Source organism: Chrysemys picta, chromosome 3 (genome assembly GCF_011386835.1).
Source record: "Chrysemys picta bellii isolate R12L10 chromosome 3, ASM1138683v2, whole genome shotgun sequence".
NCBI classification, from domain to species: Eukaryota; Metazoa; Chordata; order Testudines; family Emydidae; genus Chrysemys; species Chrysemys picta.
The window spans coordinates 171,349,023-171,374,201 of record NC_088793.1 but is presented as its reverse complement, the minus strand read 5'-3'; the positions used below and the strand labels follow the sequence as shown (position 1 = coordinate 171,374,201).

At 45.3% G+C, this 25,179-nt stretch overlaps 1 protein-coding gene and 1 long non-coding RNA gene across 4 annotated transcripts in view; one reads left to right on the top strand and one right to left on the bottom strand.

The window, feature by feature from the left end:
• Window positions 1–19,488, top strand: part of HAAO (3-hydroxyanthranilate 3,4-dioxygenase) — a 71,202-nt gene extending 51,714 nt beyond the window's left edge. The window contains exons 7-11 of one of the 2 annotated variants that reach the window (XM_042855144.2): window positions 2,460–2,498; window positions 11,414–11,559; window positions 12,527–12,595; window positions 15,785–15,867; window positions 18,094–19,488. In XM_042855144.2, coding sequence (XP_042711078.2) covers window positions 2,460–2,498; window positions 11,414–11,559; window positions 12,527–12,595; window positions 15,785–15,867; window positions 18,094–18,172 — 416 coding nt within the window. In that variant the 3' untranslated portion in view covers window positions 18,173–19,488. The remainder of the gene's footprint in view (window positions 1–2,459; window positions 2,499–11,413; window positions 11,560–12,526; window positions 12,596–15,784; window positions 15,868–18,093) is intronic. The other variant, XM_005296097.5, reaches the window with a different exon arrangement.
• LOC101945115 (uncharacterized) overlaps window positions 1–25,179 on the bottom strand; it is a 124,086-nt gene that overhangs the window by 25,797 nt on the left and 73,110 nt on the right. The gene's annotated exons all lie outside the window — the stretch shown is intronic.

The following is a 25,179-nucleotide window of genomic DNA, read 5'->3' as shown; positions in this document are numbered from 1 at the left end:
CCATGCCAGGGGGAAAATCCTCCTGGGGCTTCTGGCCCCCCGGGGAGTGGGGTCCAGCTGCCCCAGCTTCTCGTCCCCCTCTCCACTCTATCAGCTCCTCACTAGGAACTGGGCAGCCTTGTCAATTTCACAGCTCCCAGCCAGGAGCGGGGTTCATTCTTGCCCCAGTTCCCAGCCAGGAGCAGGGTCCAGACGCCCAGCTCTCCAGGGGAGCAGAGGACAGCTGGGCTCTAGCTGCCCAGCTTTCTTGTTGACAAGAGTGCCAACTGCGTATGTAAGTAACAGTATCTACACCAGGGGTCTCGAACTCAAATGACCATGAGGGCCACATGAGGACTAGTACATTGGCCTGAGGGCCGGATTACTGACACCTCCCCCACCCCACCCTGCCGCCCTCGGCCCCGCCCCCACTCCACCCCTTCCATGAGGCCCCGCCCCTTCCCTGCCCCCATTCCAACCCCTTCCCCGAAATCCCCACCCCAACTCTGCCCCCTTCCTGCCCCCAGGGGGTGCAGGAGGGGTGTGGAGTGTGGTGGGGCTCAGGGCAGGGAGTTGGGGTGTGGGGTGCAGGAGGGGTGAGGGGTACAGCAAGAGGTCAGGGTGCAGCAGGGGGCTCAGGGCAGGGGGTCGGGGTGCAGGGTACGGCAGGGGGCTCAGGGCAGGGGGTTCGGCTGCAGGAGGAGTTCCGGGGGCAGGATCTGGCCCGGCGCGTACCGGGGGCAGGGCAGGATCCCTGCCTGCATGCCTGTCTGCCCTGCCCCCGCAAGAGGCTGGAACGTGGGGAAGGGGGGGCGGAGGGGCTGTGTGTTTCTGTTGCTTGAGGCACTGCCTCCAGCAGCTCCCATTGGCTGTGGTTCCCCGTTCCCGACTAATGGGAGCTACTGGGGGCGCTGCCTAAAGCAACAGAAAGACACAGCCCCTCCGCCCCCCCTTCCCCACGTTCCAGCCTCTTCCCGGAGCGGCGCAGAGCAGGGCAGGCAGGCAGGGAGCCTGCCCTGCTCCCGGTGCACGTCCGGACGCCACTCTGGTAAACACTGGGGGAGGGCGGGGGGGCTGCAAGGGGCTCGCGGGCCGCAGAAAATCACCCTGCGGGCCACATGTTTGAGACCCCTGATCTACACAAACACTATCACCCTAACTACACCGACATAAGCCCTATGCCTTTTGTGGAAGTGGAATTATTATGTCAGTGTAGTAGGGCACTTGCATCGGTGGGACAAGTGTAGACACTAACATGATGAGATTGACATAAGCTGCCTTATGTCGACCTAACTGCGTAGTGTAGACCAGGCCACAGACTCAATGCCTGCCGGAGTGTTGGGACACTGTAGGCCAGTCATCCCTGCTGAAGCCTTTTACAATTTGAAGCATGCACACACATTGCACCATTCAATGGAGAAAGAGAGGCTGCCCTACCCTGTCTCCTTTGAAGTGCAAGCTGGAAGGAAGGACAGACTGGAACTACTCGTATGCAACGGTTTGAAGTTATGGAAGTTTCTTGAAACCAATCCCCTCCCTTCCACTAAATCCCTTTTGCAGAGCCACATAGACCTAGTCTTCATTGTTTATTTGAAACTGACCTGCTCCAAAAAAAGTCATTTTCTTTTATAAATTCATTCAGTAAACCTGATGTTTTTGTCAATTTAGCATATCGTCACACTATCAGCCAAAGCTGTAAAAAGCTCAGCGAGTTTAACACTAATGGTTTCACACTGAATTTTCACAGTATGAATATTTAATAGTAATGAACTATAAAAATGGACCCAACTATTAAATTCTTTAAACAAAGCTCTTCAATATTAGGACATGTATGAAAATATTAGAGTTGATGTTCCACTTAATGATATGGCATTTGGGGGATAAATATACTAATGTTTTTGGCTGTCTACTTTGAAAGTACTGTCTTTTTACATTTTGCCTGTGTGTTCCACTGCCCCCAATAAATTAATTTGTGTTTGCTACTTGTCTCATAGTCCCATTAGCACATCAAATGTTAAGGAACTATCAAGAGACCCATTTGCTTAGAGAGGAGTTAAAGCAAGAGAACAAACCATCCATAATCAGTCCTATCAAAACAAAAGCCATTCCGGGATAAGAGACACTCAGTTGGTTGTTAGGTTGTAATGAAATGCCTGTTTACCTTGCCTGCAATGTGGGGCTCTCTCAATCTCTCCTGTTGAAGCTGTTCCACTGTGGATAACTAATTATAAGTCATTGGAGCAGGGGAACTGGACGCTGGGTCTCCCACATCCTGGATGAGTGCTCTCGCCACCATGCTATAGAGTCATTCTCATGTTTGTGCACTCTCTCTCTGGCCCAAATGCCCCTAAGTATTTATCCACAATTCAACAGCTTCAACAGAGACTGAGGGAGCCACCCCCCTCCGCCCCCACATCAGAATATCTCATCAGAATTTCCCGGAAAGGTAGATCACTGTTCAACTCTCTTCTCCTCATCAGCTATAGGGGGAACTTTAACCAGGTGTCTCCATATCCCAGGTGAGTACCCTAGACATTGGCTAAAAGTTACAAAAGAGGTCATCATCCTCCTCTACTTCCCTCCCTTTCCTCCACTGTTTTGTCTGAACTCACCTGAGGGGCCAGATCCAGTAGGCGGCCTCGGAGCAGGCCTATCCAATCCTGTGAGTTCGGTGGCTGAACACCCATCTTCCCCTGGTTTGTGAATCACTGTGGGCTTAGGCGGGGACAGTCGACCAATGCCTAGAGCGATGCCTAGAGTGCATGCCCAGAGACAGAAGCCCAGGTGCCTAAGGAACTATTTACTGCAAAAACATAGGCGCCAAATAAGTTTAGGTATCTACAGAGTTCAGCAGGAGTTTTGTGAATCACAGTGGAGCCTAGACCCAGACTTAGGCACCCAAGTACTTTGTGAATCTAAGTGTAAGGGGACTGTTGCCCCCTTACTAACATTCAGTGGGGGTGTTTTGGTTGGCTAGCTCCCAGCACTGAAAGGGGAGGGGTCGATGGCAAATCAGGAGCCTGAGACTGACAGTCCCCAGGAACAATGGGGAGAGGCCAATGCTCCAGATCAGCCTGATTGACAGGGCGGGCAGCTAATCAGGGAGTCAGGAGGCCAGGGGGGGTCCCGTCCTCCGTGTGAACTGGAATGGCCTGAGTCAGACAGAGCGGGGCCGAGCTAAGGAGAGAGCAGGGGCCCAAGCTGAGCTGCTGGAAGCAGAGCTGCAGCCCCAAAGCCAGAGCACAGCCCAGAGAGAGCAGAGCTGCAGCAACCGGAGCCAGAGGGGCCAGACAAACAGCCAGGCAGCAGGTCAGAGCTGGGAGCAGAGTCACAGAAGCAGCCTGCAGAGCAGAGCTGTCCTGGGGGCAGAGCTGTAACAACCAGAGCCAGAGAGGCCAGAGAAGCAGCCCAGGGAGCTGGAGGCAGAGCAGCAGCAGCAGCCGTGCTGAGGCAGAATGGAGCTGGAGCTGGGGCTGGAGCAGTCCGGAGCTGGGTGCGGTGAGCAGCTGGGGAGAGTGAGGGGGACCCTGGGCAGTGGGCCCAGCACAGGGAGACGCCTCAGCCAAGAGGCTCTGCAGGCCAGACTCGGAGGGGGATCATAACCCCGACCGGGCGGGGGCGACGCTGGGAAAAAGGGTCCTGCCACCTAGAGCCAGAGAGCGTGTGGCCACCACCAGAGCAAGTGTCCAACCCGCAGCGTCTCTGCAGCACAGCCAGGGCCTGAAAAGGAGCCTGGGACCTACAAGGAACAGACTGAACTGCCCTGACGTACCAGAGACACTGTTTGTGATGTTCCCTGCCACAGAGCAGGGTGATGTGTTTTCCTTTAACCTTTCCCATTTTTCCTTATTCTTTTTTAAAATTAATTGTTAATTAAACAACTTGTATTTGCTTTAAATTGTATGAAATGACCAGTGGGTCAGGGTGGTGCCCAGTGCAGAGAGAGTACCCCGGAGTGGGGACACCCTAGCCCCTGTCCTGGGTGACCACAGCAGGGTTGGGGGTCGAGCCCCCCAGCAATCCTGGGCCCAGCCTTGTCGGGGTTTACGAGGACTCTGCCAGACAGGAGAGTGGAAGGGGAGTCCTCAAGGGCAGGGAGGCCTCTGGGTAAAGGAAGTGGGAGCAAGGACTCAGATCCTTTCGCTAGCCCACTTCACCGGGGTAGTGCAGAAGCCAGGAAAGTTCCCCACAATAGCAGGACCATTCCCCCGCTTACATAAGCTTCCCTGCCTGAAAGTAACGTTATCCTCCATCTCATATGGGATTTAACTGAAACCATTGGTTAAGGGCTACAGTGTGCCTTTTGGCACAGCTGCAAGCAAGGGGGACAGGAGGGGCATGTAAGGTGCAACAGCCCAGACTGAGCCTCTTTGGGCCTAAGACAACCCCTCAGAACCACAATCCCTTCCCTGCATTGCAGTTGCCTTGGCAGAGGGTGGGGGTAGTGATTTTGCTGCAGGCCTATACCACCCATAAGTTACAACACCTTGTTGGCCGCCACCTTGGAGTCCATCAGTGAGACACTAGCATGAGTAAGGCTGGCAAAACGGGCCCCACAATGAGTGAGCAGTAGATCCTGGGTTATAATCGGTTCCTGGGCCCATACTTAGACTGACTCTTTCCATTTTTGATCACTTTCCACTTCTTGCTTAGAAAAACAAACAAGGTAGGGGGTTTCTCCTTGCGGGGTTCTTCACATCTTATTTGAACCCACAAAGACCCCCAGTTTCCCTTGCTTACTGTATTTTCTGGCGTATAAGACTACTTTTTAACCCAGGAAAATCTTCTCAAAAGTTGGGGGTCGTCTTATACGCCGGGTGTCGTCTTATAGGGCGGGTGCTGAAACCGGACTGGAGAATCTGCGGTCGCCGCATATGGTGGGGGGAGCTCAAAAACTGCCGCGGCCGCATCCCCGCCCGATGACGAGGTGAGGGGGCGCCTCACCGGGAAGGTGTAAGTGAAGGGCGGAGCAAGCTGCAGGCGTCCGGGACGCCCGGGGTATGGAAAAAAGAGAGCGGCGCTGTGCCCAGAAAAACACGCCTCTTTCACCCATCTGGCCCGCCCTTGTATCCTATTACCGTACCTCCTTCTCTGCCTCTCAGATCTCGCTCCTGAGGACTGCAGTGAAGCGGCGCAGGCGCGCATGTGCGAGATCTGAGAGGCAGAGAAGGAGGTAATAGGATACAAGGGCGGGCCAGACGGGTGAAAGAGGCGTGTTTGCGCTACCGCTCTGATAGTCTTGGAGACAGGGAGGGCTGGGCAGGCAGGGAGAGCTGACCAATCCAAGCAGGCTTTGTATACAACAACCAGCCAATCGCCGGTAAGGTACATCGCTTGCCGTGATTGGCTGGTTGTTGTATACTGGGTACCACATACAGTACAGCACCAGTATCTGTACCTGTTCATACAGTATAGCACCAGTACATACAGTACAGTATACAAATGTCCAACAGTCAAAACCCCATCATGGCTCCACCAGCAAGAAGAAAGAAATATGAAGCCAGTTTCAAACTTAAAGTTGTAAACTTTGCCATGGAACATAATAACTGCGCTGCTGCAAGACAATATGGAGTAACAGAAAAGATGGTTCGGGACTGGAAAGCAAATGAAAAAGCATTAAAGAGTATGCCAAGGGGTAAGTGTGCATTAAGAAAAGGCACTCCACATTGGCCAGAACTCGAAAAACATGTAGCAGACATGGTGAATGAGCATCGCCAAAACGGTTATGTAGTGACACGAAATAAAATACATTTGTTTGCACTTCAGTGGGCCAAATCTAACCCAGATCACAGCAACAGATTTAAGGCCACTGTATCCTGGTGTACTAGATTCATGGGAAGGCATAATATGGTACGGAGGCAAAAGATGAAAATTGCCCCAAAATTACCTGCAGATCTTGATAGCAAAGTAAATAGTTTCCATCGATACGTAATACAACAGCGCACTAAACATGGCTATGCGATAAGTAGTATTGGAAATATGGATGAAACTCCAATGAATTTTGATATGGTTGGAAATAAAACTGTCCATCAAAAAGGTGAAAAAACAATTTTAATTAAAACAACAGGACATGAGAAGTCCAGTTTTACAGTGGTACTAGGATACACAGCTGATGGCGCCAAACTGAGACCAATGATTATTTTTAAAAGAAAAACAATGCCGAAATTCAAGTTCCCTGTTGGTTGTTTTGTACATGTGAATGAAAAAGGCTGGATGCATGAAGAAGGGGTAAAGCTATGGCTTGATAATGTATGGAGCAGGCGACCAGGTGGACTTATTCAAAAATGTAGTCTACTGGTGTGGGATATGTTCAGGGCTCATTTAACTCCCAGCACCAAGCAAATGCTTGCAAGACTAAACACAGATGCGGCAGTTATTCCTGCAGGATTGACATCGTTGGTACAGCCACTGGATGTGTGCCTAAACAAGCCATTTAAAGATCGCATTCGAGAACAGTGGAATGAATGGATGGTTAGCGGCGAAAAGTCATTCACAAAAGGAGGAAACATGCGTGCTCCACAGTTGGATGTTTTGTGCAAGTTTGTCATAAAAGCCTGGAATGATATTGATGCAGAAACAGTAATCAAGTCTTTCAAGAAGTGTGGCATATCAAATTCATTAGATGGTATGGAGGACGACTACTTGTGGCAAGATGAAGATGAAGCCGAAGCTGAGACCACACCATCTGATACGGAATTCGATCCATACGATGACTGCCTTACAAATGTATCACAAGATGTCATTGATGTACTTATGATATCAGATGACTAACAGGAGGATTTTGAAGGCTTTTAAAGGGAAACTGTCACGCCAGCAAAACCTGTAAAAATACCGTAGCTTGCAGTTATGATGGGCGTTGCTAACTCGCCAGGGACTTGCCCGGCACTTGCTCTCTCTCTCTTGTTTGTTATCTTCCTCCTATCATCATCAGTTCCAGTTTGGTTGACAGCTTAGAAAACAAACAGCATGGCAGCTCCCATGGGTTTATTGTCTTATCCTTCCTTTCAGCTTTAGAGTGAATTAGGAAAAGTTTAATCCACTTGCACTGTTTGATGTTTACATGTTTGATGACAAACAGCCTTATGTTTATAAGTGACAGTTTTCCTGCTAAGTACCTGCATGTCATAAGCATTTGAATTAAAATTACCATATTGAAATCAAATCTGATGTTTTTTTAATTTTTTTTTGGTGTGAGTTGGAAGAGGGGTAGTCTTATACGGCGAGTATATCCCAAACTCTATATTTTAACTGGAAAAGTTGGGGGTCGTCTTATACGCCCAGTCGTCTTATACGCCGGAAAATACGGTAAATATCTCTATGCTCACCCTCAAATTCCCAAACTATTACTACTATTCCGCCAGGCCAAGACCACTGTTCTCCCTTTTAAGCCTCTCACTGGGAACCTTAACAACTGGAAACCAAGTGTCTCACTGCCAAGTAATGTCCCAAGAGGAGCTGAACTTGCTGATACACCTCACTGTTCTCCTCCCATATCAGCCTGGATTGAGAAACACTGCTGCATATTCAGGTCTCCCACATGATAGGGAGCACTAAGATTAAGCCACTTGTTGGGCTCCAGAAAGTTTTTTCCAGTTAAACAGTGCCATATGTTCTGTGACATTGGAAATAACTCAGCTATCTAAATAGCACTCAATAAAGCAGACTATTACTGTTAACCAAACGAAGCATTTAAAAATCAATTAGAACACTAAATTGCACTAAGTACCATGGTGGAATGTCTTCAATTTCTCTCTGCTGTTATGTGTAGATATGACTTATACAAATATTTTACATACATTCCCAGGCAAAAAAATTATGTTAGGATGTAGCTGAAGTTGAGAATCCATATCTATAATTTAAAGGATGAAGAACATTATATGCATGTGGTAATTATCCCAAAAACGAGCATTATGAACCTAGGAAATTCAGAGTTAAAGTTAAATCTAAAAGAAATCCAAACATATTCAGCTATGAAAATGGACAGTTAAGGCACCCAGACAATCTTTACTCTGCCCTGTAGTGACACCATGCAATAATCATACAAATAGAATTTATTCTTATTAGTGTTTGCGGTCCCACCTTAAAGTAAACTGATTTACTGCCATATTTTTTCCTCATGGTGTCACTCCATTTCTAGGGTTTTTTTCTGCTTTGTTTTGTTTTACAAAAACAAAATTGTTCAGCAATTGAGCTGGATAAGACAGAATAAGATGCCTTTTGCTATAATAAACGTTAAGTAACAAGAGGCTTAACCAAAAGATTCCTTCTTTTGGTGTTAACACTTTATATAATGGAGAGAAGCATTACAAAAATAAATGGTTTGCTTATAAACGGAGCTTTGTTAACCTGTTTACTTTAACATGCATTGATATAGTAGAGATTTTAATTTATATGACAGAAGAAGATGTTTCTAGATCAAAAGCTGCTGAAAGGGGTTTTACCTTGTCCCATTTTCTCGAGGATGAATATGGCTGCAAATACTTGGTGCATATCATAATTCATTAAACTGTGATCGCTTGTTTAACACAGTGCATTGCATTTCATGCACTGACCTTTCTCATAAAAAACATTGTACAAGGATCATATACAAGATGGCCTTTTGGGAAAAAATTGTGGCAATTTACATTCAAGATACCATGGTGTGATAACACATTCAGTGAGGTTTGTAATTTCTAGAAAAAAAGAAGGAGAACATCATATAATCAACATTTGATTGAACTGAAACTGCATTTCTAAATTCACATCATTATCTGTGCTGGGACTCAGGCTTTTTCTATACTACCAAGTTCTCTCGACTACACTTATATCGACACCCAAAAGTCAACTTAATAAAAATCAGAAAAGCTTGTTCACACTAGCCCCCCTCTGGCAAAGATGACATCCACACTGGGGGCACTGTCATCGACTGTGTGACCAATGCATTGTGGGTATGTATCCCACAGTGCAGGATGAGACCTTCTGTCGCTAGATGTTGTGGGAAGGTGGAGTTGGTCGTGACGCATCTTGGGACCTAACTAAATGTCCCGTGATGCATTGCTTTGTGTCCCAGCACTCCATGGGCTTCCAGCTTCCTTTTGTGGCATTTTTGCAATGACCATGGCCATTCTCCGCTGTGCACCCCGGCATCTTTGTGAGAAGGGATGGATCCTGCACTGCTCTACTAAGTGTCATGAGGACATCGTGCATGGCAGTGCAGTTAATCATGAAATTACTGACAGAGGAAGACTTGCAGGCACCCAACAGGTATATCTGATAGAGCTGGAAGGGACTTTGAAGGTCATAGAGTCCAGTTCCCTGCCTTACCTAGCAGGACCAAGTACTGCCCCTGACAGTTCCTCCCCGCCTGATCCCTAAATGGCCCCCCTCAAGGATTGAACTCACAACCCTGGGTTTAGGAGACCAATGCTCAAACCACTGAGCTATTCCTCCCCCCATTATTCTGTATGAAATGGATAGCAGCAACTTTACATTGCTTTTGGCATTCACAGAGCAGGTGCATAGGGTAGACCATCACTTTTGGGCTAGGGAAACAAGCACTGAATGGTGGGATCGCATCATCACAAACTCACTGTTTTGTCGCCAAAAGGCAGTTTTAGGTGACAAAACTTAGGTTTTGTCTACACTACCAAGATTCAGTTGCGTACTGATTAGCTTGATGCCTTTGGGAGTCAGTGATTTTTTTCCCTGCGTCTACTTGTGTGGGATTATTACTTGAAAAAGCACCCCAGAAACATTTTCCACTCCTTCTCAGAACATTCTACCTAGCAGCTCCTGCCGACAAAGTGCTGTTCACACTGGCACTTGTCCCGGCAAAACTTTTGTCTTTCGGGTGTGTGTGGGGGGCAGGGGGAAAGTTAACACCTTTGAAAGACAAAAGTGTTGTTCAATTGCTAGAGTGTAGACATAGCCTTAGAGGCATGGCTGTAGTGACACAGCCATGTTGCTAAAAGCGGTGTAGTGTAGACATAACCTAAAAGTCGTACAGTGTAGCCGCTGTTTGTCTACTGCCAACAAAAAACTTCCACCCCCAATGAGCGGGGTTAGCTTTGTTAGCAGGAGAGCGCCGTTGTCGTTCAATTGCCAGTATAGGCATAGCCGGAGATAACTGCATTATCTCTGCACTTTACTGGGGGTTGATGGATTCATAGTGTTTAAGGGCAGAAGAAACAATTAGATCATCTAGTCTGACATCCTGCAATATATAGGCCATTAAATTTCACCCAGTTACCCCTGTATATAGCCCAGTAACTTGTGTTTGACTAAAGCACGTCTTCTAGAAAGGCAGCCAATCTTGATCAGAAGACATCAAGAAATGGAGAATCCACCAACTCCTTTGGTAGTTTGTACCAATGGATATTCACCTTCTCTGTTAAAAATTTGTGCCTAATGTCTAATTTGAATGTGTCCATCTTTAACTTCCAATCATAGGCATAACAAGAACCTTTCTCTGCTAGTTAAAAAGCCTTTTATTACCTGCTACTGTGTCCCCATGAAGGTACTTCTACATCATGATCAAGTCCAATATTTTTTTGATAACATAAACAGTTTGAGCTTTTAAAGTCTCGCTGTACAGCAGTTTTTTTTTTCCAGCCCTCCAATAATTTTGGATGATTGAAGTTAATTTCAAATAACAGCAACACAAGACAAACCTTGAACCTCATTAGCAAAACTGAAGCTGCATTCAGCCCTCTAGCTGTTTTAAAATAGACCACTTATGAAGTAGCTGGAATTAATTTCCAGTAATTCTCCAACTGCATGAACATCATGAGAAAGATTCTTTATTAAATTTAAGACTGTGATAATTGATTTGTTTCACTCTTGTCAACTCAACCTTCATAATGCCTCAGAACACATGGTGGAGAGGAAATGAAGAGAATTCCATTGCTGAATATGTGAAAAACAGGCCTTATTTACACAGAGATCATACTGAAGTCAGAGAGATGAGAATCAGCCTATCAGCATGATTTTACCCGTTTTAGGGACCAGTGTGGAAAGGGAATGAATAACCTGCTACCAGAAAATATGTAACAAGCTGTGTACTCTTGTATATCTATATCATAATTTCTGAATATAATTGTAATACTCTAACTGTGTCATATGTTCATGCAAACCACTTTTGAAAAGAGATTGAAAGAAGGCTATGAGCCCTGATTTGGATAAAACCTATGCGCCAGGTCTTATTAGTCTAAGCATATGGAAAACGTAATTCGCCAGCCATATTATGGAAAGTGCCATTCCGTCAGTGCACAGAAACATGCATATTATCCATAACATCAAATACAAAATTAAGATTCTATAACAGCACACATTACTTGTCATTGGCATCCTCATTAGCTGACATCTGTGTTTACAACTGGCTTAGACATCGAGAATGATCAGCAAGGACCAAGTAGAAGAGAGCTTCACTACTATTAACCTTTTGCTTTGGTTGCAGATGATCTTCTGAAAGACACCCCTTTCCCACTAAATGCCACTGGAGTCATGGATCCATTTTCCTTCCAAATCTGGCTAAATGATCATCGTGGAGAAATAAATCAGAAGAAATCCTTGACCATGTTTGGAGACAATTTTGAGACAGAGGTAGAAGCTTTTATTTTTTTCAAGAGACATGGGAAAGTGTTCAAAGGCACCAATGGCAGTCAGGTACCCACCTCCCATGGGACATCACCGGGAATTAGGCAACCATTTCCATGTCTGTTTTGATAATCGCCCCCACTTTTTTCTTATGTAAAATTAATAAGTAGCAAAATGCTATAAAAATTGTTAGTTATACCCCCTTCATTTCAGATAACATTCTTGGCACCAAGGCCAACTTTGATTTGTTAATCATGTGATATCCTCTCCTATTTTATGATTAAAGAGAGAAAAGGGACTGGTTGATTCAGGGGATCAGCAGTGGAAGAGCCTTTCATGTCTCGATCACCAGTTCAAATGCAGTCCCACTTGAGAGTAAAGTCGTTAGCATCTGGTGTCTGTTCAACATACACAGTCCTCTACAAAGCATGTAGAAAGTAACAGGTCTTCCCTGGATTAGTTAGAATCACACTCAGAGATAGGAGACAGTTCCAGTGACAGAAGGCATGGAAATGCTGTCAGAGAGATCAATGTAGACAGAAGGAATAATAAGGCTTTGAAGAAGGAAAAGGAGGACACACAGGGCCTGATCTGCAGCCCTTTGAAGTCAATGGGAAAAATCCTATTGACTTCAACAGGCTTTGGATCAGGCCCCATGTGGCAGGCAGAGAGGGTGTTTGTTCCAAGAGTAGGAGGTGGCAAGAATAAAGATGCAAAGCTGAGAGAGGGAGGAGGCAAAAGAAACAGATAAGTGAAGATATGGAGGAGCATAAGGAGTGGCAGGTGTGATCAGTTCTCCTTTTATCAGTAGGTATCTTTAAGAGATTAGCAAATGTAATGTGAATTCCAACAGTGTACATAAAATCTTGCATTTTACAAACACTTCCCCTAAAAATAAAATGTTTTACATACTGTAGGAAGATTCACATATACTTCAGTCGCTGGGATAAAATTCCCCCATTTTATGTTTTAGGCTGTAGTTTATGGACAAGGAGTAAGTGAAGGAAGCAAAAAGAATACCGATATCTGGATATGGCAGCTGGTAAGTGACATGCTTATGGACTAAGTGTGGGTTTGTATTTAGATCTGGAACAGTTCACTCTGCGAGAAAGCTTTCTAGCCATGGGCAAGAAAAAAATATATTTTTGATTCCTTCTCTAAGAAGACTCCTTAGCCCAGGAACCACCTGTGAGTCAATTTCAAACCACCAGTCACTCATCAGTGCTTGAAAAGTAACTCTTCTTCCTCCTCTCCCATGGTGGAGTGGTCGGGGGTCACTAGCATCCCTCACCACATCCTGGATAGGGGTTAGATTCCTTCCAGCGTCCCTCCCCCAGATCCACGAGGATGTACCATGGGCTGCAGGAATCTCTCCTCTGCTGTCCCTCCCCTGGTCCTACAGAGCACTTGACCTAATTATACACATGGACTGCTGTCCTTCCCATGGAGAAATCAGGTAGGGCTCTGAAGTAGATTTGCGTGATTGCGTAACAACTTGTCTACTTGAAAGTGAAATAGTAGCAGCAGTATGGCTCAGCAGTCGGGTGACTAGACATCCCAATTTTATCGGGACTGTCCCGATATTTGCTTTTTGTCCGCGTCCCGACCGATATTCGGTCAGAACACTGGACAAACAAGCAATTTTGCCCTCTGCTCCAGTGCACAGGCAGAGCCCGGAGGGGCTCGCGCCTCTCCCCCCCCCCCCCCCGCCCCGACTCCACCCCCTCTTTCCCCCATTGGATCCCTCCCCAAATCCCTGCCCTGGCCCCACCTCTTCCCCAAGCACACCGCATTCCTCCTCCCTCCCAGGCTTGCACTGATCAGCTGTATGGTGGCGCAAGTGCTGGAGGGGGGGGTGGCGCCCAGCACTCACCCTGCGAACTGCTCCAGCTTCTCCAGGAAGGCCAGCACAGCCCGGCAGAGATCCCACAGCGGCTCCCTCCGCCCGAGTCCCCGGTACAAGCTGAGGCAGGCCTGGGCCTCCTGCGCCGCGCCCATGCCCGGCCCAGGTGGGGAGGGCAGCCGGGAAGCAAGCCAGGCTGCCCCAGGGATCTAGCGCAGCTCATGGGCTTGGCTAGGGTTACCATATTTCAACAAGCAAAAAAGAGGACGGGAGGAGCCCCGCCCTAGCCCCACCCCCGTCCTGCCCTAGCCCCACCCCTGCCCCTCCCACTTCCTGCCCCCCCCTCAGAACCCCCAACCCTCCCCCCACTCCTTGTCCCCTGACTGCCCCCTCCTGAGACCCTCCCCCCATCCTAACTGGCCCCCTAGGACCCTACCCCCTACCTGTCCCTTGACTGCCCCAACCCTTATCCACACCCCCAGACAGACCCCTGGGACTCCCACGCCCCATCCAACCACTCCCCACCCTGTGACAGCACCCCCCAGAACTCCCGACCCATCTAAACCCCTCTGCTCCCTGTCCCATTGACTGCTCCGATCCCTCTCCCCACTCCTGGCCCCTGACAGCCCCCCCACAACTCCCAACACCCCCCTCGCTCCTTGTCCCCTGACTGCCCCCTCCTGGGACTCCTGCTCCTAACTGCCCTCCAGAACCCCACCCCCTACCTAAGCCTCCCTGTTCCTTGTCCCCTAACTGCCCCCTCCTGAGACCCCCCCCACCCTAACTGCCCCCCCGGACCCTACCCCCTACCTGTACCCTGACTGCCCAAAACCTTATCAACCCCCCGCCCCAGAAAGTCCCCCCCCAGAACTCCCAACCCCGCCCCCCGCTCCCTGTCTCTTGACTGCCCGCTCCAAAACCTCCCTGCCCCTTCTCCGACCCCCTGGCCCCCTTACCCTGCCACTCAGACCAGCGTGCAGGGGAGGAGGAGCGGGGGTAGGGTGACCAGACAGCAAACGTGAAAAATCAGGACGGGGGGTGGGGGGTAATAGGAGCCTATATAAGAAAAAGACCCCAAAATTGGAACTGTCCCTATAAAATCAGGACATCTGGTCACCCTAAGCGGGGGAGGAGCTCCAGACTGCCGGTGTGAACGGCCGGCTGGTGATCTGAGAATGCAGGGAGGGAGTGCTCTCAGCTGCAGGGGAGAGGAGGGGGAAGTGGAGGAGGGGCTCTCTCTGGCTGTTGGAGCCCCATGTAAAGGACACCATCAGGCCAGCTGCCCTGTTAGCCGCGTGCGCTCTGCATGGGGGGGGGGGGGTCCGGACATTTACAAATTCCCCCCGGACGCTATTTTTAACTCTAAAAGCCGGACATGTCCCGGGGAATCCGGACGAATGGTAACCCTAGGCTTGGCAGCTCTGGGCCGGAGTGCGCTCAGCTGTTGTGGCCACCATTGAGTCGGGTGGAGATAGGGCTGTCCCCGGGGGCCCACAGACTATGCCTCAGTTTTCCAAGGGGTCCTGAGGCAAGCTGGTGCGGGGGCGGGCGCGTCTCCGGCAGCTTTTCTCCCCCCATCCCCACCCTCCCCATGTCCTGCTATTTTACCTTTGTCATCTGGTCACCCTACTCAACAGTCCTTAATTTAGAGCAGGGATCCTTGGACAGGAACTAACCTAAAGGATCCCAAAAAACAAAGCAGAGAAGATTTGCAGCCCAGCAGAAAAGAGAACAGAAGAAAAAGTTCCCATTTACATAAATCAGGCAGGCTGCCAGATAGTCCCACTAGTTCCTATTCTGTTAAAATTTGCAGGGATTGACCATCAGATGCTTATTTTAAACAAAACAAAAAAAACACCTCAAAAGGGACGTGTGTGTATTGCTGGTAGGAGATACAGCAGGCAAGACCCTGTTAATGCTGGCAAGAATCTGGCATCTCAAAGTATCGCTGTCTGACAGGATAATAATGAGTCCATTTCAGTATAAATGAGCTCCTATCAGTAATTTCTGTTAGCTCTCCATTGACTTGTGAACTGCTTTTCAAATCTCAAAAAAGAAGCTTGAAAAATACTCCAGGAATCTAGCCCTGTGATTTTCAGGGAGGCATATCGATCAGCAGGCTGTTAGGTTAGCTGCAATGAATCAGCTATGGGGAACCGGAGGGACTATGAAGTGTGAAGCCTTGTTTTTATTGCTGCTAACTATCAGGCAGGGAAGATCTACTAAAGTTTAAACAAAGGCCACATAGGACGGAGCCATTTTCAAGCTTTATTTCTGTGGAAATGTTAGATTTTCCTGGTAGGCTCTCTTACTGAGTGCTTCCTTTTTCTTTCTGCCGGGGACAGCACATGAAGAATTAAAAGCCAACTACTTCTTCTTGTCTTTCAGGAAGGCACATCTGTTGTTACTATGGATGGTAAAATACTGAGTCTAGCTGCTGATGACAGCCTGCTCATCCCTGCCCTGTCTAGGTGAGTGCAGAACAATGGTTCGATGCATGGTTTTGGCAACAGAAGCCCCAATTCCATACTGGGATACACAGGAGACCTGTGAGCATGCCTGTTTGAGCAAGGCAGCTGCACAAAACTTCTGGCAAATAGACTCATTCGCTACCTGCTAGGGTGTGTGTCAACTGGCACATCAAAATATAGCCCCAATGAATACAGTATCAGCATAGGCAATATTACTCAAACAAAGGGACGTTGAGGAGGAAATGTGGTGGCACTGACAGATCAGTCTAGATCCCCTCTTGAGGAGTCAGGGAGAGAAAATAGCTCACTAAAAGCATTGGAAAAAACAGGATACAGAAAAGACTGTACAGGTAAGGTGGTGGGGAGCCAGAGCCCATATCCCTCAGAAGGGGACTTCCTGAGTATGATACCAGATCTAACTGGTGTATATGAGCACCTCCTATCTAGATTCCAGTTCAGGAACACAGCTTTCTCCCATGTGCATTATCCTGGTGAGGAAAGGGGCTCATGGCACGGCCATCCTTAAGTAGGCTGCTGACAGACAAGACATTTGCAAAGGAGAGTTGGTGAAAAGTTTTCCAGGGGAAAATGGAACATATTTTAGCTGGAAGAATGTCATTTTCCTGCCAACTCTTGTTAAAAGTGACACAGGCACCCAGCAGAGAAAGCACCCCTCCTCAAAAAATAAAGGATAATGCAGGCACATTGGTAAGTACAGCTGGGTACAGGAAGATGATAGTGCTGACTTTTTTTCTTTCCTATGGAGGAACACCAGCCCAAGAAAAATATTTCTGATTTTGGATCTACTATATTAACATTCTATAACACTAAAAACCTTGTCTGAAGCCTTGAAACCATCTAATTGTGCACAGAACTATAAAGTCAGGCCACTTATCTAGTGAGCTTAGTGAGCTTTTTAATATGTTTTAAATAGGATTTAATACAGTCATTGTAATAGATAACAGCAGAGTATACACACACACACACAAGTCACATTCAATGTCGTTTGTTAAGCCAAAAATTTATAATTCTATTAACATGCCGGCCACTTCCACCCAAAACACTGTAAGAAGTATTTCACTAAATACGCTGCCAGAGGGCCCCATACCCCCTATACCTTGTTTTATAACAAGTGCTACACAGCATATTGCTACCCTTTGGCATATGCCATCTATTTGATTAAATATTTTCCCAGTAGCGTATGAGCTTGTTCTGTTGTCTTTATATTGTAACCTACAAAATATTTTAGTGCCATGCAGTTTTTTTTTTAAATAGTAACTATAATGTCTTAGATTTATAGAAATGTGAGGTATAAAAATGTTATTAGAGCCTCTATTTCATCTCTTTACAAACTCAGGATTGTTCTAGTTTTGAAATCATTTTGCTTTAACCCTATAACATGCTGTTTTCCCATGACTGTTGTTGGCCTCATTTTGTTTGTCTACTAAAGCAGAGCAAAATCTAAAGTGACAATTTTTAATTTTGTCCTGACAATACAGTGCTGTCTCCAAACTATTCTCTATAAACATGTGATTCGTACACTCACTCACTCCTCCCTCTACTGTACCCTCCGATGGTTTTTGAACCCACTTGTTTTAAATTAGCCCCTAATCCTGCGATCTGATCAATGAGAGTGGGTCCATTTAGAATCCAATTGAAGTCAGTGGAATTGAGCCTGGTCGAAAAGGTCCACCCAGGCAAATCATATTGGATTGGGACCTTTAATTGTAGTCTCTTTGGGGCAGAGATTCTGGACATATGGACTGCATTTAGCACACTGGACCATGATCTTGACTGTGGCTCTGGTCAATACTATAATAGACATTAAATAAGTAGGTATATAAGTAAGAGAGGTGGCCCTGAACCACAATCCCAGATGCAAACATTCCTGAACTTTTAGGTGTTTGAAATCCTGGTTCAGATCTGGACTTTTTGAACTAAATTCAGTGCTCAGTGGAGTTACTCTGCTGCTACCCCCATGTAACAGAGCAGAATGTAGTCCTTTACCTACTTGAATATTTCATCTGGTTTAATTTGTGTCTTGTTTCCTAAACTGACTTTGGACCCTCTCTTATAGCAGTGTCTGTGAAGAGTAACTCCACTGAAGTCGATGGAATTACACCAGCATGAGACCAGTATAAGTGTGATCAGAACTAGGCCCCATTATTTTCCCCTGCGTTACAAATACATTAATTTACATTATATGATCTCTCTCTATTTTTGAAGGTACCACTGGAAGAGAGCGGAAGGATGCATTGCTCTTTACGTTACTCAAGACCCAATACGCAAAAGACCCTATGCCTAATTTCTGGGAACGTAAACTAAACATGGATGATCTTTAAAATTATCTATGTGGGATAAAGTTTTTGATGTTGCTGACAGGGCTGCTCAGAAAATGAATTACTTGTCTAATAAAAAGGTTACAATGAAATTGTGGTTTCAAGCAATAGATCCAATTAAACGTAAAGCATGCATACTACATGCTGCATGATAAACTGACAACTATGAGCTATTTGGTTAAAACTCAGAACACTCATTATTCCAAAAGAAAGGTGAAGCTGATTTAAGTAATGCAGCCAAATATACAGATTTATATACTCTATCTTGAAAGCTGAAGCTAGACAAATTCATCCTGGAAATAAGGTGTAAATTTTTAACAGTGAGAGTAATGAACCACTGGAACATGTACCCAGGGTTGTGATGGATTCTCCATTACTGGCAATTTTTAAATCAAGAGTGGATGTTTTTCTAACAGATTGGTGCTAGGAATTTGGGGGAAGTTCTATGGCCTGTGTTATACAGGAGCTCAGACTAGATCAGAGGTTCCCAAACTTATTTGGCCTACCGCCCCCTTTTCAGAAAAAAATTACTCAGCGCCCCCCTAGAAATCTACCTTCCTTAAGTGAACAAACAGAAAGATGCAGTGACAAATTTGCGTTCTTTTATGTATCTATATTTCTACCTACGTCTTACAATATAGTAAAGAAAGATGTGTTATTAGAATATCGCTCACGACATCAGGTATACAGTGGTTTTTGCATAAGACGGCAAAAGACAACCAAACTAAAATACTAATGAAACTAATAAACTGGGTTTTGTTCTTTGCTCAGCGTTAGATATATGTATTTGATATTAAATTGTCAAATATCAAACTAAATTTATCAAGAAATAATTAATTTAAAAAATAATCAATATGCAATTAAAAATCAGTTATAGTTTTAATTTAGTTTGCCCTTATTTAAATAATTGTTCCTTATTAACACACGCCTTATTTACCAATTAACACAGATGATTCGATAGATATAAATAAATGTTAATAGTTAACAGTTTTTTTCGATTTCATTCCCCTGTTTTCATTAATATTGTAATAAAAAATATGACAAATATATTGACTGTACACTTCAAATAGTACTCTACCGACACAAGCCTGCTACGATTTTATTATTAGTAAGCACTAGAGACACAGAAACGTACGGTAGATATGTAAGAAAATGTATAAAAATACTCACGTGTAAATTGCTGTTTTATTGAAACAACAATAATACAATTTGCTTTGTATGTGATCCATAATCCGTAAAGATCAAAGGTATCCAATTATGAATAAAAATTTTTAAATACTTATTGCACTATTGTTAACTGCTTTTTACACAATTCAGAAACAATCTAAATTAGATTTCATACGTCGCCTATTTATAGTATCGTATTGTAAACAAGTCATTACACGCACATATTCCTGCCGATGCATGCTGGACTTCCCGACAATGCGCGACATGCTCGCCTGCCAACACTTGCTTGTTAATTATAACCTGATCGGTTATAATTTGTGAATTTATTTGGAAAATAAAGTAATCACTACAACTTTAACTCTATGTTACACAACAGATGAAACATGTACGAACGGTTTTTCAAAATTTTCTTATATTTTCTTTCTTTATGCTTCCACCGCCCCCTTATTTTTATTCAATGCCCCCCAATTGCACCTGAGGCTACTACTGCCCCCCTGGATCGTTCCAGCGCCCCCCAGGGGGCAGTATCGCCCACTTTGGGAACCTCTGGACTAGATGATCACAGTGGTCCCTTCTGGCCCTGGAACCTATGAATCCTAATTACAGCAAATTAAAGACTTTTCCAAATACAAGTCTCTTCTAGTAGCTCAAGGACTTCATGTGAGTAACGGTTCCCCACTGTGAGCCATAGGTGTGGCACAATGTGACTACATTAAAGGATTTAGAGCTAGACCATACCTTTAAGTTACAAGCATTTTGTGAACTCACTGGTGCACGTCAGAGATATGCAGCTGTCACATACACAGTCCTGTACAGACAACTGCAGTGGGGTGGAAATGGGGCCGTCACCCAGTCCCCACTTGCCATTCTGTGGCATAAGAAGGGGCTGGTCCTTGTGCTCCCTTAACACCCCTTCAGAGACTGCAGTTGTAGCTGACCCTTGATGTTCATGTTTTCAAATAAATTAAAAGAAATCATAAAGATAACAGTACAGTTTGACCTGAGCCTATGCAAATCTGGTAGGGAACATATCATGCCTATCAAGTAATACTTCATACAACATACAGTATTGTATGTATATCAACTGATATTGTGGCAATATGACTCTAAAACACACAGATAGGCCTGGTTGTAGTTCTCCAAGTGCCAAAATCTCATTTTAAGGTGACCAGCTATTCCTTTCAGGTTTTCAAAGCGATACCCCCCGCTACTCCCAACTTGATTTTAACTTTGGAAATATCGGGCATGACAAGTGGTTTTCACTGGTTTCCTCTGGGGTCTCAGATTTTACATGGGCCTGCATATTGGATCCTTTTACTATTGAAACATTGAAAAACAAGTTAGTTAGAAAGGTAGTGTTACCAAATCTTAACATTTGTATGTTTGTTAAAATCTAAAATTACTGTAGCTTGAATTTTTGCAATTATACTAATAATGTAAATTAAAAACAGACTGTTCTGCCTATAGATTTTCAGTATTTCTGCCTACCACCTACAGGGCTTATTAAACTGAGCTGTCACCTCTCTTTTATGCTATTATCCATTCCTTTGGGGAGAAGATGTCAGACAGAATGACTTTAATCCTTAACTTCTATGAAAGGCTCACTCTAGAAGCTTTTCCTTTAGAGTACAGCAGAACCTAACTAATTCCCACTCACAACTGGGAGACCCATTGTGAATAATTGAATTTGGCTAATTAGGGTCAAGTCCTGCTGTGCTTGCACATGTGAGTAACTTTAACCACATGAATAGTCCCATTAAATTCATGGGAATTACTCATGTGACTAAAGTTATTCACATAGTCCTGCGGACGCTTAACCATCTCCTCAGTGAGACAACTCCTGCTCCCACTGAGGTCAATGGGAGTTTTGGCACGTCTTCAAACAGGATTAGGATTTTACCTGCAAGGCGTTGAGCACTGTAGTCAGCAGGAGCAGAGGGTGCTCAGCACCTGGCAGGATCGGGACTTGAGTGATCAAACAAGTAAAGCAAGATAATCAATACAATATGCTTGAGCCTGCTCAAGCCTGGGAGAAAGATCAAGCCCTGTACGTACCTTTTTAGATATTGTAATGTTTTAAATTATTTTCATTATAGTGTTTAAAAGCATATAAGGAAGTTATTTCTGTCCTCTTATATCAACAATGGAGCCAGATCCTCCACTGATGCAACTTTATTGAAGTCTGTGGAGTTATGCCAGTTATACCAGTTGTCCAATTAAGTTTTAATTATATAAGTAAGCATGTTAAAATGTGGGGACAATTAGAAAGAGTGCTGATTGGCAAGATTCTACTGTACATCAGCATCTGATCATAACAAACAGCTTGGTCCCACTAAGCAACCACTGTGATAAAAAGGAGTAATCCCAGGCACAATAAGGAAGTCACAAGTACTCACCAATGTTTTCCAGTCTATTGGAACAGGCACAGTGAGAAAATCTTCAGTGGGAGAAGCATACATTTGGCCCAGTGAAATTAAAGTGAAGAACAGTTTGAACCAATAAAAAGAAATCATTCTCTATGCAACATGTAGAATTCACTGATTAATAGTGGAGCCTGATTTTAAAAAGCACTGGATAATTTTATCATTAATAACATTTTTACTTGAGCTATGACTGGTGTGACAAAGTTCCTCCTCTATCTTGGTGGGTCCTGCACTTATTGGCGGATTTTCTTGCCTCAGAGATTCACCATGTGGGTTGGGGAACAGCCCAGAGACCTTCCCTTCTGGAAGAACCCACAGTCCAGGTCAATTGGGAGGTTTGGGGGGAACCCGGGCCCGCCCTCTACTCCGGGTTCCAGCCCAGGGCCCTGTGGACAGCAGCTGTCTATAGTGCTTCCTGTAACAGCTGCATGACAGCTACAACTCCCTGGGCTACTTCCCCATGGCCTCCTCCAAACACCTTCCTTATTCTCACCACAGGACCTTCCTCCTGGTGTCTGATAACGCTTGTGCTCCTCAGTCCTCCAGCAGCACACCCTCTCAGCTCCTTGTGCCTCTTGCTCCCAGCTCCTCACACTCACACCACAAACTGAAGTGAGCTCCTTTTAAAACCCAGATACCCTGATTAGCCTGCCTTAATTGATTCTAGCAGCTTCTTCTTAATTGGCTCCAGGTGTCCTAATTGGCCTGCCTGCCTTAACTGATTCTAGCAGGTTCCTGATTACTCTAGTGCAGCCCCTGCTCTTGTCACTCAGGGAACAGAAAACTACTCATCCAGTGACCAGTATATTTGCCTTCTACCAGACTCCTGTATCCCACTGGTCTGGGTCTGTCACACTGGGTTAAGAGTAACCAAACCTCATGTTTCAGTGCATAAACTGCTCACTTGTAAAGGATCAGGAAAGAAGTCTTCTTCCTTGAACAACAATACAAGCATTGGTGAATTTTACTGCTTCCTCTGAAGCAGGGGTAGTCAATAGGTAGACCGTGGGCCAAATTTGGACTGCCAGATGCCTTTGAACGGGCCTCAAAACCTTTTTATTTACTACTTATCATCATCATAAGGACATAAGAATGGCCGTACTGGATCAGACCAAAGGTCCATCTAGCCCAATATGCTGTCTACCGACAGTGGCCAATGCCAAGTGCCCCACAGGGAGTGAACCCAACAGGCAATGATCAAGTGATCTCTCTCCTGCCATCCATATCCACCCTCTGACAAATAGAGGCTAGGGACACCCTTCCTTACCCATCCTGGCTAATATCCATTAACTTAACCTCCATGAATTTATCCAGTTCTCTTTTAGACGCTGTTATAGTCCTAGCCTTCACAACCTCCTCAGGCAAGGATTTCCACAAGTTGACTGTGTGCTGTGTGATGAAAAACTTCCTTTTATTTGTTTTGTCATTTTTTAATTTTCTTCTCCTCCTCTGGAGTCTGGACCTTGACTATACCTTGACCAAGAAATTTGGATCTTGACAAAAAATAATTTACTATCCCTGGGTTCTGAAGTGTCAGATTGAAGGCCCTACCAGAAGTAGGATATCAGACCAGTCGGCTCAGTGTTCAGAAAATCTGCACTGTAGCAGAACCTTTGTCCTCCTACACACGAAGAGTGGTAGGTTTACTCACACATGGTAAATAGGTCTTACTCTTAGGCTATGTCTACACTAGAGAGCTTATAGCAGCACAGCTGTACTGATGCAGCTGCACTGCTGTAAGATCTCTCGTGTAGCCGCTCTATGCCACCAGGAGAGAGCTCTCCCGATGACATAATTAAATCACCACCAACAAGTGGCAGCAGATTTGTGGGCAGAAGAAACTCTCCCATCAACATAGCATTGTCCACAGTGGTGCTTATGTCAGTGTAAATTATGTCGCTTGGGAGTGTGAGAGTTTTTTTTCCACACTCCTGAGCGACATAAGTTATACCGACATAAGTGCTAGAGAAGACATGGCCTAAATGTTGTATAGTGGAAGAAGTAGCCTCCTATTTTATAGAGTTAAAAATGCTCATTGAACAGTGCTTTCAGCTCCCCACCCACACTCACTTTATGGAACAGATGCAAAGAAAACAACTTTCCCATTCGCATAAAGAGAGAAATTGATTTATCTATGCATTTTAAGAGATTCCTACAAACCATCGCAGTGTTCATAAGAGCTTATGCTTCCTACATGGATTTTTTTCAGGGTTTTTTGTGGCTACCAACCTAAACTGCATTTGAAGGAACAAATTCAAATTAGTTCCAGTTGTTAAGATTGTCAATCATTGTTTATTTCTAACTGAAGACACAAATAGTGGTGGAACTATTCCTTAACAGCAGAACTTTCAAAATAAGAGCTGGTCAGACTCCAAGTAAAACAGAGTTGATGCATAAGCTGAATTGACTTAAAAGGAGTAACTAAAGGGCAAGTTAAATTTCACACTATATCTCAGAAAAAAAAAAAGACAGGGCTGCAAAGACAGTGCAAACAAGCTAGCTAGTGGAAGTACAAACTGAGCTAGCCAATCAAAGACATTCAGCAAGTCTAAAGGCACACTCCAAAACCCACAGATGTCAATAGCAGGGCTCCCACTGATTTCATTGAGGGCATATCTTCACCAGGTAGAAATCGATCTCTTGGGGATCGAATTATCGCGTCTTGTTGGGATGCGACAATTGATCCCGAATCGATGCGCGTACTCCACCAGCCCAGGTAGGAGTAAGCGGCGTTGACGGGAGCCGCGGCGGTCGATTTGCCGCCGTCCTCACAGCGGGGTAAATCAGATTGGATACGTCGAATTCAGCTACACTATTCGCGTAGCTGAATTTGCGTATTTTAAATCGATCCCCCCGTCTTCCCCCCAGCGTAGACCTAGCCTGAGTTTTTGATGGAGGCCTGATTCAGCAAAGTTAGAAAAAGGAAACAAGTTAGAAAAGGATTCAATATATTGTGCTTGAGCCTGCTAGGTGCTAAGCACCCTCAACTTCCATTGTCATCCATGTGAGTTGAGGACATGTAGCACTTCACAGGAATGTTCAGCACCTTTGCAGGATCAAGCACTGAAACTACAAAGTAAGTCAATACACTGTTGATCTCATATCCTTCCTCAGAGCTCCCTAGTTCTGGGTTTATGACCTCTAGAAGGAGGACCTGTGAGAGTTTGTTTTTTGAGTTGGTATTGGTCAACATTAACTACAATCCCATGACCTTTAATAGTCTTAGTTTCTGCATTTAAATTTAGTAATTTAGGTAAAAATAAATAAATAATAATAATTAATGGAGATAAGCCATCTCCTAGAACTGGAAGGGACCTTGAAAGGTCATTGAGTCCAGCCCCCTGCCTTCACTAGCAGGACCAAGTACTGATTTGCCCCAGATC